The sequence below is a fragment of the Misgurnus anguillicaudatus genome, chromosome 18 (genome assembly GCF_027580225.2).
Source record: "Misgurnus anguillicaudatus chromosome 18, ASM2758022v2, whole genome shotgun sequence".
NCBI classification, from domain to species: Eukaryota; Metazoa; Chordata; class Actinopteri; order Cypriniformes; family Cobitidae; genus Misgurnus; species Misgurnus anguillicaudatus.
In genome coordinates, this window is record NC_073354.2 from 17574693 (window position 1) to 17591159 (window position 16467).

The window sequence follows — 16467 nt, forward strand, 5'->3', positions numbered from 1 at the left end:
CCTACCTAATTCTAGTTTAACTAGTCTTAATTCAACAGAGGTAAGTAAGAGACCACGCATGCTATTTGAGATTTAAGTTCAAGTCTAAATTAAAGACAACTCTGTATTATAAGGGGAAAGATGAAAATTAATAGTAAGAACCGATATTGATGTATAAATCCCTCTGGTAATGTTATATTGCACATCAAAACACATACAATCAAAATGGCATTGAACTTTGAATGTCCTGACATCTATTATCATTCATTCAATATCATGCTAAAACAATATCAGCAGATAGAAAACGAGAGAGTATGTCAGAAGGTGACTGGCTGGTTGGGTCCGCTCAGCACCACAGTAGCATATGGTCCTTTAATAATGCAGATGGAGCCTGACGAGGCACGTCAGAGATGGAAAGAGAGAGAGAGAGAGAGAGAGAGAGAGAGAGAGAGAGAGAGAGAGAGAAGTGAAGTGTTCAGAGAAGGTGAAGTGGGTTTGAGAGATTGAAAATGAGTGAGGGGGTTAAAGAAGGATGTGTGTATGTGTGTGTTATGTAACACCCTCAGGTTGCTGTAGTAATGAGCTTCACTTTGTTTTTCCCTGCAAGCAATCAGAACAGATGAGAAAATATTGACTTTAAAAGAGAGAAAGTGTAGATTGTGGAGAACATGGCGAAAGAGCAAGAGCAATTGAGAAATGATGGTTAGATAAAAATGAGAAATCACAGATTGTAACCAAATACAGCTGCAGTCTTTAGCACATCGGTCAAAGACGCAGGTGCAGTAGTTCTTTCACCCAGAACAAATATGTTTGTGCACATATTTGTTGAAGTATTTCATCACTTATCTTAATGTTACATCAAATTTAAATGTACAGTTTTTATTCCATTCTATATCAAACCCAGTGGTATGTATTTATAAAGAAATAAGGCTGGTCCTTACTACAGAGCTAACATTTCTTTTCTATGTCAGTTTACTTTAAACTGATCCCAAGGTACTATTTATCCATCCGCTGCTTACCTAACCTTAACCAACCTTTATTCATTTATAAGTCATTGATAATATGTTTAACACTTTAGTTCTGGACAATAGATTGTAAAATATTGAGGTAGTGTCCGTGACGTCACCCACAGGTTTGTAAAAAGCTTTTGTGAACCTTAAGTAGGTGGTGCCCGCTATCGCCATCTTGGATGCGCATCACTCACGGTTAACCGAAAATTGGTAAAGAGGCGGCCAGGCGGGACATGGGGGAAGCTGAGGTGGCTGGTTGCTGAAACCATGCCCTCCTTGCTCAACTCTAGTGACAGCAAGCGTGCCGCACAAGCCCTGAAAAGTAAAGCCAAAACGTTGATTGTCCCCCAGACTGGTCCTGGTATAGGTCATAAACCTCGCCTCCCCCATGTTCAATGGGACTTGAGACCAATAAACAATTGAATTACACTTGAAATATCTTTTTTCTGAAGCTGGTTTCTGTCATTTACTGTAGTTTTTATCACGCTGATGTAAATTCAAGTGTTTGTTTTTAAAATAAGGTTGTTTTTAGTTTTTTAATGCAATAAAAACGGTGGTGTGACATCATGATTGACAGCTATTTGAGCCGAGAAAAGTAGTCACTAAAACACCAACAGACTTTTTCTCGGGATCTTCGGAGGACTGAGAATATTTAAGCTTTAAATTTAATATCTAAATTTCTATAATTAATATAATTTCACACAGACATAATGGGTTGTTTTGCAGTAGAACCAACAGTGCAGCGTGTGCTTGTGATTGATTATGCCCATTCTGCGAGAGCGGGGCCTTGATTTCGCGGCTTTACTTCCTGCTCACTACTGTGCAGGACTTGTGCCGAAATCGCTACTGCGCAGACTCAAGACCCAAGATGTCAGCGCGATATCAGCACCCTGGCGGCTTTACTTTTCACCAATGGAAAAGAGTGAACGGGCGTCGTAAATCTGTTTTTACAGTCTATGAGTGACAGCAGTGGAAGTTCACCTGTCACTCAAGTGGCCACGCCCTTAATTATGCATAATTAAGACATAGACCAAAAACACTTTTTGTAACTGGCTGTAAACATATTATTTTCTACTTTAAAGTTTGGCATTTTTACATGGAGGTCTATGGGAATTGACTCCCTTTTGGAGCCTGCCTCTAGTGGCCAGTTGATGAATTGCAGTTTAAGTCACGTCCGTATTGGCTTCATCAGATAGATCGGAAGGTTGCCCCTCAGTCTGAACACTTCAACTTTTACTTTCTGTAACAACTCCAACTGGTTTATTTCCTAAGATTAATACGGTTTGAAATGTGTTTTTTCTCACTGAAAGACCTCTTTAGTTTCAAAACCTTTCTTTGTTTCAAGCCTTCTTTGTTTCGTTTTGTTTGAGAGGCTTTAATGACATTGTTTTCTTCCCTATTTTCTTTATTCACAGTTTTTTTTTTTTTGCTTTTTTACAGTATATATGAAGTCATGTTTGGCTCTGGTTTTGTCTGAACAGATGCCCTGTTTACAGCACACACATTGTTTGTATGGCACTCTATGAATCACCAGATAGTGATGGACCTCATGAGACTCTCTCTCTCTCTCTCTCATACAGTATTTGCATTACCTCAGCTTCATCATCTAATCCCTGATGGAGAGCTCACCAGTATTAAGATCACCAGAGCAGATCCTTGTGAACCACTTGCTATTAGCATTGTTGGGGGTAATGAGACACCTCTGGTCCGCATCCTCATTCAGGACATCTACAGAGAGGGGGTCATTGCTCGGGATGGAAGACTGCTACCTGGAGATATGATCCTCAAGGTATGCACATGCATGTTTGGCTGGAGGTTTGCCTGCTCCAACACATTTTATTTCCTGATCCCTTCATTTCTCTCTCTCTCTCTCTCTCTCTCTCTCTCTCTCTCTCTCTCTCTTTCTCTCTCTCAAGGTCAATGGTATAGACATCAGTAATGTGCCTCACTGTTATGCAGTGGCTGCTCTGAAGCAGCCCTGCACACTGCTGCGTCTGACCGTACTACGAGAGCAGCGCCACCGTTACCGGTCCCACCACAATTCCCCCTCCGATAGCTTCCCCGCCTACACCTCAGCCATCCGGGACGACAGCCTGCATGTGGTCCTCGTAAAGAGGGTCCCGGACGAACAGCTGGGCATCAAGCTGGTGCGCAGACCAGATGAACATGGCGTCTTCATCATCCACCTGCTGGAGGGGGGACTGGCTGCCCATGACGGTAGACTGAGGGTAGATGATCGCGTGCTGGCCATCAACGGCCACGACCTGAGATACGGAGCTCCTGAGCATGCTGCATTGCTTATTCAGGTAAGCAGCATGGAAAAGAAAAAAAATGGGTGAAGCCCTGTCACTCATTGAGAACAGTATGAAGCCCTTCATTAAAAAGTCTCTCAAGCTGTGATGTGAAAGGCAGCAGACAGCGATTTTGTTTGCGATAATAAAATGTAGTCAGAACAGTGCTTTTGAATGGCTGTCAAGGGACAAAGTGCTGGTTGTTTCAACCCGTAGTTAGATAAAATTTGAGCAAAAACAAACGTTGGGTTTAAATGTACCTATCCTGGGTTGTTTTATAATCATTGTCTAGCGTAATTTAAACAAGTGGTTGGATTTGTCCATGTTATACCCACAGTTGAAACAACCCAGCGTTTTTAGATACAGTATTCACTAATAAGGGTAAATGGACCCAAACCAGCCAATCCTTGACCTTTAGATAATTTCAATGTATGTGTATAAATAAGCGAGTGTGTTTTTTAATATATTCTTAAGAGTGGCGGGGCTTTCTAGTCTCAAAGTTATTTTTTCAGTCTGCTGCTTCCTGTCTGGTATAGATTGGTCTCCAAGGAGCCAAGATGGCCGCTCACAGCAGGCAGTTTCTGACATGGATTAACTACCGGCAGGAAACTTATTAAATTAGTCCAATTAGAGTGATAACAAGCTAGGCCCACTCAATTAGGGGGCAGCGAAAGGGCATTAGACTCCCACGAATGCCATCGGCCCACATTGTGAGTGGGTGTCTGCTTTAGACTAACACAAGCTACAACAGGGTTACGAGAGGAAAAGGTTAATGGAGAAAAAAGCTGAGGTGCACTCAGATGGAACAGCAAGGATGGATAAGAGAAAGAGCAAAAGCGAAATAAATCAAAGAGAGTAAAACCAAAGCACATACAGCAGCATGGTTCCCCAATCTCCATTTATATTGGTTTAATTTTAATAAGTACACACAAGAGAGATACAGTTACACATTGAATTTGAGCTGTAGGGAGCTAGTAGTCATCACAACATATGGTAATTGTGCGTTCTAGACTTCCATATCGTAATGGCAGATTACGCACCCAAGCACAAACTCTCTCTTGGGTATGAACAAGCTATTTTGAATTTTAATTGTTTTAGAACTGTTCACTCCTTAGGGAGGTTTTTGTCCTCTGTGTGCTCTCCTTATGGGTTCAAAAGGCTTATGTTTTTAGGATTTGCTGCAATAAGCTGGTTCTTAGTCTAGCTTGGGTCTCCCAGCATGGCCAAACTGGTCATGAGCTGGTTTGGCTGGCCTACCAATCTGGCTAAGCTTTTGGTCTCTCAAAAACAGATTAGGATGACTAGGTTGAGAGACCACCTAAAGCTGCATTCACATTAGCAGCGACTAGCAGTAGCAGAGAGACGCAATCTCATTGGTTTCAACGGAAGTTTGGCGACTTCCAAGCACACGAGCGACAGTGACCGTTGGTGACTGGATGCGGCGTGTCCAGTCGCGCGACAAATTTGAGAAAAGTTTAACTTTATGCAAATTATGAGCGACTTTCAGGAGCGACTACCAATGAGAACGAGCAGTGGAGTTCACGTCATTTGTCTTTCGTCAGGACTGGAGTGGATGTTACTCATTTGTTTATGACAACCAGATTTAGAAATGCCTCTTTTGAAAGAGACGTGCGACACACAGCGACAAAGTCGCTTATAATGTGAATTTACCTTAAGGGGTGAATCACATATTGCGTCTTTTGCACGCTCAAGTTCGTTATTTCAAATGTTTTTCCAGGCGCGTCCGCAGTGCATCGAGTTAAAAATATTTAAACTTTTCAGAATGCCGCAAGCGCACCGCAGGTCATGTGACAAGAACCCACGCGCCTAGCAGTTTCCACGCGTTTTTAGGGGCGACATGTGAACGGATCCTAATGCTGCGTTCACACCAGTCGCGTTTGAGGCGTCAAAATCTCGCCTACTGCACCTAGTTTTTTGCTTGAACAGTTGTCTGCGTGTCTAGAGCAAATTAGAAGCGTGGAAAAAGCAAGCATTTGACACACGTCAGAGGCAAAATATGCTTCTTGTGGGTGGGGCAAGTGCTATGCGGTTGTCTGTTTGCAAGATGGCTGATGTTGATTGTGCATTTACCTCATTCGTGCCGTGAGACCTCCAGACGCGCGTCAAGGCGTCTTCACATTGACTTGACATGAAATCATTCGCGCTTGATGCCTCTACCGCGGCTGGTGTAAACGCAGCATAAGACCAGCAAACTGTATAAACAGGTTTAAACCAGTGGGTTTTATACGGTGTTGGGTAATGACACATTAAGAAATAAATTCTTTGGAATCAAATATTTAAAAAAATAAGGCTTATTTAATAACATATTTTTGTTTGTTTCTTTAAAGTCTATGTAAAGAGCACAGAAAATGTGTTATTAACCACCCAGCCAAATTTAAATGATAAAAAAAATACTTAGTAAATAAAATAAGTAATCGAAATGTTTGAAAAATGGGCAGGATTCCCTTCCCCCTAAGGGGGCGTGCACACCAAAGCTTTTATGCCCGCGGCTGGCGCATGTTTTCAATGGTTTCCAATGGAAGCTTGGTGTTTTTCAAAAAAGCCAGCAGCTAACGGTTTTCTTCTGCGCTGAACACTGCGGTTGAGAAAATACAGTTGAAAAATATTAAACTTTGGGTGAAAAGCTCCGCTCGTCAATATCAGTTCTCATATGGCCGTCCAATCACAGTGGAGGAGGGGCGGGACAAGTATCACAACAACCAACCGGCTCACAGCTGAAGTATCACAGCTACCAAAGTGCTCAGCTAAAGAAAGCTGGCACTCAGCTGAAAAACAGCTGGCATTCAGCGAGTTTTCAGCCGTGTTTAAAAGTTTTGGTGTGCACAACCCCTCAGTATTGGGGGCGTGTCCTCTGTTAGCACTGAAACCACGCCCACTCGCAGGAAAGCTGCAGCCTCTCTCAACTTTCAAAAAACACTACAATCTTAATAGAAGCTTGTGAATGTGTCAGGGGTGGGGCCATGCACAATTCACTATATAGTTCACGGTCATATGTAACTGCATATGTAAAATGTTTCAAGCAAAACATTTATATGTGTTTAGAAACAATTGTCTGAATCGACTGTCATTTTAAAATGGTTTTGTGTCATGAATTGTCTTTGGTGGGGCTCACACAAGAGGGTGGTCATGCAAATTATTTTTAGGAACTGGTTTAAGCTGTTTATTAGCATTAAAGCTTCTGAACCTGGACGTAAATGTTACACGCTATGTATCCTGCAGGCGAGTGAGGACCGTGTCCACTTCATAGTTTCCCGACAGACACAAATCTCTACTCCAGAAATCCTACAGGAGGCCCCGTGGAACATGGAAGGACCACCACCTTACTCTCCTGTAGATATCGAGCAGTCTTTACTGGTGAGTCTCATAAACCAAAGCAGCATCCTATCTTTACTTCAGTAAAGATACTTTCAGTGAGTAAATCATGCTACTTTAATATCAAAGAATCAAGCAATCTGCAAAAAAACACTCACACACTTAAACACACAATCCTCTGAATATTACACTCCAAACCTATTAATGAAAGAAAACCCAGCGGGAAAAACACAGCCATGGCATTGAGGATTTCTTCACACCTTTTAAATTTGATTTTCTGCTGCTCAGTATTTGCACTGACAACTTCCCCTGTTCACAGCTATTCATTACTCTCTCTCTTTCCTTTTTGATCTCCTCACTATTCTCCCTCTCTCCATGTCACTTTTCAATCTCTCACTAACTGTTGTTAATTCTCCTTTACACATTTTGAGAGGTGGAAACATTCTAGCTTTACATTATAAAATGTTTTTTGCTCCTTTGAATTAGACACAGCCTAACATACATTCTTCACTGATAAGCTGTATGCAGTAACAGGCAGCACAGATCTGATTGTCTGTAGCCCGAGGCGCAGACTAAATACAAACAGCCCTTTTATTGAACTTTAATAAAGCTTTTTATTAAGTTAGAACTTAGCGGCAGTGTTTGTTGTTTTTGGAGGAGATCCAAGGGCTAAATGTGGCTGCGGTCAGCATTATCGCGACGTCCTGTAAGTTCACCATTTATTACAAACACACAGATACACAGGCCTCATGCAGTCATGAAAATTAAAGTTGTTCTCTTAGTTGGGGTCTCAGGAAAGCTTAACAATAAGTCAGATAACCAAATATGTGTATTTTTAAAATTGTTTCTGGGTGTTTCATCAACTATGCACACTTTTAGCCTTACTGTATGCCCATTTGTAAAAAAAAAACTATTTTAAAACACTTTTATCACTTCCCATAGGACAAAACTGAAATTTGTTTTGATTTAAAAAAAGTTGACCAAAGTTGAAGAGACATCTATACTGTCTTTCCACTTTAGGATTCGTGCCAAAAGCCTGCGTGTTACGAAAAGACTGTGACTCTGTTGAAGGAGCCCCATGATTCTCTGGGCATGACGGTTGCTGGCGGGATGAGCAGCAGGGGCTGGGACCTGCCCGTTTATGTCACCAACGTCGACCCCAGCGGCGTAGTGGGGCAAGAGGGCTCCATCCGCAAAGGTAAAATCTCTAAGAGTGTGTTTAACCTATTCAAACACAGCTGACAAAGCCAAGCACACCTGTTTCCAAGGTGCCCCTCTGATCTTTTCTCCCTCGCTTGCTTTGAATACAGATAAACACACAAAACCAAAGACACACCTGCTAATGCATATGTATAACCGTCATTAGTTTTGCAAATATATGCATATAACATTGGAAAATGACACACTTGTACGGCACCACACTTGCAGGTCTGTCTCTCACAAACAGACTTTTCAGCCCACTATTGAGCATATGGAAGTTTTTGCAGGTTTTTATTTTTATCATGTGCGACACATGCATGTAGGCGTGTGAAGTTACAGGTGCAATCATTTACAGACAATAGGTGCAATAGCTTACAGACACACACATACAGTACGCCAAATTCAAGACTTTTAGTATTTAGTATTTAACTGCTGTATATGAATAAAGATGTTATAAGCCAGATGTTTCAATTATACCAAAGTTTTCAGAAATGGTTTAAAGGATTAGTCAATTTTCTTAAAAAAAAAAAAAAAATTCAGATAATTTACTCACCACCACCATGTCATCCAAAATGTTGATGTCTTTCTTTGTTCAGTCAAGAAGAAATTATGTTTTTTGAGAAAAACATTTCAGGATTTTTCCTAATTTTAACGTACTGTAATGGACTCCAACACTTAACAGTTTTAATGCAGTTTAAAATTGCAGTTTCAAAGGACTCCAAAACGAGGCGATCTAGCAAAACGATTGTCATTTTTTTGCACAAATATGCACTTTTAAACCACAACTTCTCATCTCCCTCCGGTCCTGTGACGCGCCAGCGCGACCACGTAATACGTCATCACGTCAAGAGGTCACAGATGACGTATCGAAACTACGCCCAAATGTGGGTTTCATATATGTAACACGTGACCTTTCGACGTCATCACACAATTTTGTGAGATTGCGATGGCTCGTCACACAGCCGGAGGAAGAAGAGAACTTGTGGTTTAAAAGTGCATATTTGTTATTTTTCTTGTCAAAAATGACAATCGTTTCGCTAGATCGCCTCGTTTGGGATCGTTTAGAGTCCTTTGAAACTGCAATTTTAAACTGCATTAAAACTGTTAAGTGTTGGGGTCCATTAAAATGAGAAAAATCCTGGAATGTTTTCCTCAAAAAACATAATTTCTTCTTGACTGAACATAGAAAGACATCAACATTTTGGATGACATGGTGGGGAGTAAATTATCAGGATTTTTATTTTAGGAAAATGTACTAATCCTTTAAGTATTTGGATGAAAATAAGTCAAATAGCTTTGGCTACTAAATTAGTTTTTTTCACGTTTCCATTCTGCATGTATTATTACAATAATACGACAGTAATGGGTGATTTTTAATAGAATAAAGAATTGTTGAGCAGTAGGAGCAGTTTGCTAAATACAATTTATATATTGTATTTTGTTATAGCCCCATTTAATTTCATAGAGTCAGAAATGCATCAAATTTGGGCACTATATTGGTTTACTGTGCTGGGAAAAAATCCCATTAAACTGAAATCACTTATATTACCTGTAGTAAAATCTGCTAATAAAAATATGAAATTATACTTGTCTGCTGGTATCTGCAGTCTTTTACAGTATCTTATTCTATTAATCTAAAAGCTAAAATACGTTGCTGGGTTTTCCTTTATTCTAAATGTGGAAGTACATTCAGTAGCATTTAGCAAAAAAAAATTTGGTTAGCCCCAATTTCCCCAGAATTTGGAGAAAACTGGGAGGTGCACGATTGAAAGTAGGAGATCTCAGCCCACCTTTATCCACCCTGTCATTTGAACACTGGGTAAGCCTTGTTTAGATGAGTCTCATGAGAGAGATTGTTTGTGTGTATACTGTGTCTTCAACTGTATTTCAGTATGTGCCTCTCTCCTCAACCTCTGAGTCTTACGCAGTGCCTGAAAATAGTCCCCTTGGTTACTTTCAATAGCAGGGGACTATTTTCGGTCAATGCGTTATATCATTGCGCCTGCTGCAGCCATGGTATGGAAGCAAAGTCCTTGATTATTACGCCAGAATGAGAGCCATAGCCATATCGGCGTAGAAAATCACAACTTTAAATTTTCCGTCGTTCTTAGTACACGATGTAACTACAGAAGAGTCAAGTTTTAAATAGGAAAAATATCAGAACTCTTTCGTTATTTTTAACGCGATGCTAATGGTCTAATCATATTCAATGGATTATGCTAAGCTATGCTAAAAGTGGTATCGCCAGACCCGGAGATCAGCTGAATGGATTCCAAAACGGTAAAAATCAATGTTTTACTCAAGGGGAGCTGAAACATCAACGCCTTTTTAAAAAAAAGTGGAATGTCCCTTTAAGCGATTTTGTCGCTCTGTCTCGCTCATCTCTTTCAATGAGGTCGTTAGGAGGCATTTCCAAATCTGGTTGTCTTAAATGAGTACCGTCTACTCCAGTAACTGACGAGAGACGGATGACGTAAACTCCACTGCCTCGTTCTCATTGGTGGTTACTCCCAAAAGTCGCACATAATTTGCATAAAGTTAAACTTTTCTCAACTGTGTCGTACGACTGGACACGCCCCATCCAGTCGCCAACGGTCACTGTCGCTCGTGTCGCCAAGCTTCCATTGAAATGAATGAGATAGCTTTGCTCTGCTACTGCTAGTCGCTGCTAGTCTGAATGCAGATTTAGAGGTGTCTGTTGCCGTCTGTTAACGGTAATAAATAAATGTAATTATTATCAATAAATCTATATGACATGCACTGTTTAAAAAGATGTATCCCTTTAATGAATGCCAGTGCACTTTCTTCTAAAATAGTTTTCTTAAACTTTCTTCAAAATGTAAAAATGTGTTTCCCCTTAAGCAATATGACCAAAGCTGCTCAGCCAGGGAAGGATAACATTAACCAATAACATTCCATTCTACTTTTAACAATTCAATCAAATCCAGATAGTTGCCACCCGACATTACTGCCTGTTACTGCATATATTGTTTCATTATGAACACAAACCCATTTCATGTTGTCCTTTTGCTGAAAGAGGAGCATTCATTTGAGATTTGACAAAAGTGCAAATGGTAATAAAGAGATAAAGGTAATTTTTCATGTTGTTCTAAACCTCTATGAGTTTCTTTATTCTGTTGAACACAAAAGAAGATATTTTGATAAATTAATTCCACAGTGGATGGTACGGTCAACAGTGCAGTTAACATCATTTATCAAAACATCTGCTTTTGTGTTCAACATCATAAAAAGCTTGACAGTGAGTAAATGATGACAGAATTTTCTTTGTTTGGGTGAACCAACTAACTATCCCTTTAAGTATCACAACTATACAGTGCAACAACCAATCAAAAACAATCGTTTGATCACCATAGTAATGCCACTATATTTGTCTCCTAGGTGACATCCTGCTATGTGTAAATGGGGTTGACCTGACGGGTGTGACTCGAAGTGAGGCTGTGAGTAACCTGAAGAACACCTCATCCCCGGTGGTCCTGCAGGTGCTGGAAATGAGCCTTCCCAATGAGAGCTCTCTGGACTGCCTGCCGCCCCTGCATTCCCCCTGCGCTCTCTCGCCCTCTCCCCCAGGAGATATCAAACTACCCCTGCCTAATGATGACTACTCTCCCCTCTGGGTGTCCTGGCTCCAGCTGCCCAGGTACAATAAAAGGACACACAGTACAGTTGAGGGCTTTTCAGGTAAAGTTAACTCAATAGGGGAGACTGGGATGTGCCAGTAGATATACATCAAGGCGAAATGATTTCAAACATAATCTGGCTGCACCAAATGGTTTTTGAGCTCCTCAACCTGAACTTTACAGTATATACATTCTGAAAATGTTTTATTAACATATTTTAAACATTTCACATTTAAATCCTTTTTCTTTATCTAATCCTCTATGCCTACAGGCAACTTAAGTAAAAAATGTATAAAGCTTAGTCAACTCTTACTCATTTAATTTGACATGAACCAAGTTCTCAGGAATAGAAGTACAGTCTGTTCAATATATCGTACTAGGTACATAGATCTAATTTTCACAACCCATTGAACAACCCACTAGTGTCTAGTAAAATTGATTGAAGATATTAAGGTACCACAAAATTAAGAGGACTGCACTTCCTTCCCGACAGCTTCCGAGCGTTTCTTCGCGTCTAAGAAATATGCTGCACCGCAGATCGTGTGACAAAAATTAACCAATCACCTTCACCCTTTACATATCAACATTGGGTCATGTAAACATTGGATCATTCCATATTAACTCAAGATGGAGGAACAGCTGATCATAGCTTTATAGGGATAAACAAAATGAACAAACTGTCAATTTTGACACAAATAGAACAAAACAGTACATGAAAACAAATTATATCTATGGGGAGTGCAGCTTAGTGTTGCTTAGCAATGGCAGACGCTACAGGAGCGCAAACGCCCAAGCGAGTTGGAGAGAAGGATGAGAAGGTGGCGCGGTTGCATTTTCCACACAATTTTAGACGCGAAATGTGAATCACCCCTTTAATTGTTTTGTGTGTTAAAATAATTAAAAGAAACAACACAAATTGCATTTAAAGTAACATAAAATGTGTTGCTTCAATAATAACACAGAGATGTGTCTAGTTAGGGACGGCATATTTAGTGTGTAAAATAACACAAATTCTTGTTTTTTACACAACCGTTTTTAGAGTGCTGATGAATTGTCAAAGTTCTTAATAACTCTGTAAATGCTTTTATAAGTTTAATAACGGAGAATATTTTGCATAGGGCAAATATAAAGACCACTAGGATAGGATAAAAGAGAGGTTATGACAAGTCTCTCTTCTAAACATAATAAATGCCTAGAAGGGCAAAAACTAAAGTATTTTGTATGTGCGGTGCAGAAAATTACAGAGGCACGAGCGTTTGCTGACTAATGTTGCCAGATCTTGCACTAAAAAACGGCAAACTAGAAAAATCCAATAATAAACCGAAATAAATCCAAATGCTTTATCTCAAAGATCAAAATACCTTTACACTTTAATATCACCAAAAACTTGATCACTTCATGAGGCAAAATCCATAAACGGTTACAGTATTTTTTTCGGTCTATAAGCCGCGGTTTTATTTCATTTCAACTTGGCTGGTGCTGCGTCTTATAGTCAGGTGCGCCTTGTAAGTCAGTATGAATTAATTTTGATATTTATGAGACAAGAGACAACATGACCGTCTACAGACATGAAAGTCCGCCATATGCTGCTTCTGTATTTATGTAATTCAGTGGATTCAGTAATGTGGAATGACGAGTATGCGAACTTCACGCTAGTTGCCTGTTCGGTTAATTTAGCCTATTCAATCTTCCAGATAAGTTCTGTATGTTATGGTTTATCGTTTCAATAACTGATCATATTACTTTAACGTACAGACATCTATTCATGCCTGCTGTTCTGCTATTGTTTAGTTGAATAACTTGCCTTTCCAGAGTAAATGTCGGTTCTTCGGCTTGGATTTTGTGAAATAATTTTCTAAATAAACACGACGTATAGTCCACTGTGACTTATATATGTTATTTCGTCTTAATGACGCATTTTTAAATGATGCGGCCTATATTCCGGTGCGGTTTATAGTCTGGAAAGTAAGGTAAGTGCCAAAACGGTATATAAGTACAAAAAAAGACACGGACCTGGCAACATCGCACACTGTGGAGCAGCCTCACAAATCCATACAATACACAACGCCAAGACGGAGGTTTACTGCAAAACATAACGCTGTTAAATTATTTTGGTCAAAGCTGTGAGTGACAAGCACGCAAGATGGCAGAACGTTGCTATGGTTGTGTCAATCATCACATTTTCAGGAGTGAGTCTTGTTCCATACAGACATGAAACGAACATTTAGGGGATTCACTCCTGCATTTAAATGCGCTTGTCACTCCCGAAAGTTTGCAGTGTGTATACGAGGCCTTAGATGTTAACCCTCAATAGACATCCCCTAATGTTTCTTTCCATCTCGTTCATTCGTTCTACATCCTTTGATTTCTCAAAAGTCCACTTTCTCTGAGCTTTCCTGCTGTTAGCTGTCAGGCATGGTGGATATCCAGCCTTCAATATTTGAAATATCCATAACAATGAATTTCCCCACAGGGACTGTAAGTCTTTCAATACGAAATTAGTTTTCCACTGTTCCTCAGAATATGAACCTCATTTTTTCATCAGATATTCATAATCTCATTGTTAACCTTTTATGTATTGTGAATGTTCTGTCTATTCCAGGCACCTCTACTGCTGTAAAGACATTGTCCTTCGAAGGAGCACATCTGGCAGTCTGGGTTTCAGTATTGTGGGTGGACAAGAGGAACTCAACTGTAACCAGTCATTCTTTATACGCTCCATCGTAGAGGGCACGCCGGCTTATAATGACGGCAGAATACGGTACATACTTGAAATATCTACCATTTAAGTAATTCATTAGTCTTAAAATACAATAATGAACTCCATATACTAAAACTTACTCTGTGTGTTTTTTTAATAAGCTGTGGTGATATCCTGCTGGAAGTGAATGGGAAGAGCACCTGGGGAATGACACATACAGCTCTGGTACGTCTGCTCAAGGAGCTGAGAGGCCGGATCACTCTCACCATCGTTTCTTGGCCTGGCAGCCTGCTATAGGACTACTCTGCACGGGGGCGGGGCTTATCACACTGACCCTACATTTAGGGGTGGAGCTTAAAACACAGACGGTGACAACAAAAACTGTGGATTTTTGAATACGCGACTTCCTTTGAAGGACAGAGCTGTCCTGGGAAGCGGTAAATGGCGGAGGTTTTGATAGACTCTACACGAGGAGGCGGAGCTAATGATATGACCCTGCCCCCAAGAAGCACGGTTATCAGACTACAAAATTGGGAGGTGCGGTCATGATTGCCCCGTTTGTCAATGAACAGGGGATAAGGATAACATCTGCCAAGGAGATAAGTGCATGAGAGGAACAAACTGTCAATTACTGACAGAAGGCGGAGCTTGTTCTACTGTACTAAAGAGATGGGGACATCCAAAACACAATATTCAGGAGAATTCGTGAGTCGTGTCTGTCAATAAACGAGTCAGAGATAGATGTATAAACATTATGGGCACTGTGCTATATGTAGTCCGATTGTCTGAGACTATTGTTGGGGATAGAGAGGAGTTTGTGAGGCACTGTTGGATGAGAGACGCTAAGATGTGTAGGGTTTGGGCGGTGGATACACACGTTGCCAATTTCATTAGTTTTACATGTTAGTAAATGCATTGAAGTGGACGCACATTCTTTACTATAAATGTTGGTGTCTGAAAAAAGAAAATTCAAGCACTTGTACTATGAGTAATATTACTTTGGTTTATTTCTGTTTCTATGGCTTTCAGATATCAGCTTTGTTTCTTGTTCTGAAAGTGGTCGATTCTCTCCATCCGCTGGCATGGAGACACATTTGCCAAGTAGTTTTATCTATGGTGCGTTTCAGATGCTGTTGCGAACGAAAACAAACTATAGTGAGTAATAAAAAAAAGAATCGCAACTGAAATAAGAAATAAAAAGAAGAGCAATGTTCATAATCTATTTTAAAAATGGATGATAACTTATAATGCTTCAAATAATAATGTGATATTTTGGCGGCCTTGCTGATTTTATTTTTTACTATCGAGAGAAAAAAGTGTGAATGACGTGTGAAAGACTGAAAGTGTGTGTGTGTGTGTGGGTCTCATTGTGGGTAAGATGCGTGATCTAGCAGCTCATGCTTTGGCTTGTGCAGTATACTGTATCTGTTGGTACCTTTTGTTCAATGATCAATAAAGTCATCTACAAGGACACTTGTGTGATGTTTCTTGGCGAGCAACGTGTGTGTAAATGTCAGTGTAAAAAAAGACCTCGAGAGAAGGTCGGAGCGTTCTCCACAATGAATCACACACATTCACCATATCATGTTTATATTATTTTGATTTAACAATTAACATTTGAAACAACAAAAATACCACTCCAAATTATCCAGCAATTTTAAATGAATAAATTAATAATATTTAAATTAAAAATAATAATAATCATAAATAAAAAATGAGGCGCCCCTTGCGCCATTTTTTACTTTTCATAAATATGTTTTTTTTAGGAAATAAATCTTAAATCTAAAAATGTAACATAAATTGGCTGGTGTTTGGCATTGGTTGGTCAAAAACGATTACCAGTTGGTCACTCCGCAGTTGGTCGCTCTGACTGGTGATCTTTTACCTCCTATTGGTCATCAAACAGGTTCACCAACTGGTCAAGGATTTATTCAGGGACCTCTGACTGGTTATCCTGATCCACACTGCACTCCTCGCTGGGTTCCCCGCTCTCTCGCTTATGTCTGGAGCGCTTGTGCCTGTGCCTCCTGTGGCTATCTGCGTCATCACTATAATGATGCCTCCTACTGCTGCCACTAATGAGAACATCAGAGGGAGGAAAAGACATTAAACTGGTAGAGTTCAACGGGTAAAGTGTTAGAAATACAAAGATTGTGGGTTTGATTTCAAGACTATGGGGACACTTTATTCCTTCACAATATATGCGCATATACACACAACGTATGCATTTGATAGACACTTTTATCCATTCATTCTGCCAGAATCCATGATCTGCTAGTGCCATGTTCTTCCGGTTTGGTTTGAATCTTTCACCT

General features: G+C 40.1%; 2 protein-coding genes across 11 annotated transcripts in view; one reads left to right on the forward strand and one right to left on the reverse strand.

The window, feature by feature from the left end:
* Window positions 1–15623, forward strand: part of lnx1 (ligand of numb-protein X 1) — a 60070-nt gene extending 44447 nt beyond the window's left edge. For all 7 annotated transcript variants that reach the window (XM_055186860.2, XM_055186859.2, XM_055186861.2 and 4 more), the window contains 7 exons: window positions 2570–2778; window positions 2906–3295; window positions 6521–6655; window positions 7634–7811; window positions 11213–11471; window positions 14054–14212; window positions 14314–15623. In XM_055186860.2, coding sequence (XP_055042835.2) covers window positions 2570–2778; window positions 2906–3295; window positions 6521–6655; window positions 7634–7811; window positions 11213–11471; window positions 14054–14212; window positions 14314–14449 — 1466 coding nt within the window. In that variant the 3' untranslated portion in view covers window positions 14450–15623. The remainder of the gene's footprint in view (window positions 1–2569; window positions 2779–2905; window positions 3296–6520; window positions 6656–7633; window positions 7812–11212; window positions 11472–14053; window positions 14213–14313) is intronic.
* A 157-nt stretch (window positions 15624–15780) lies between these two features.
* The window catches only part of fip1l1a (FIP1 like 1a (S. cerevisiae)), a 37539-nt gene continuing 36852 nt past the window's right edge, over window positions 15781–16467 (reverse strand). The window contains exon 17 of one of the 4 annotated variants that reach the window (XM_055186868.2): window positions 15781–16227. In XM_055186868.2, the coding sequence (XP_055042843.2) occupies window positions 16080–16227 (148 nt within the window). In that variant the 3' untranslated portion in view covers window positions 15781–16079. The remainder of the gene's footprint in view (window positions 16228–16467) is intronic. The other 3 variants (XM_055186867.2, XM_055186869.2, XM_055186870.2) reach the window with 3 other exon arrangements.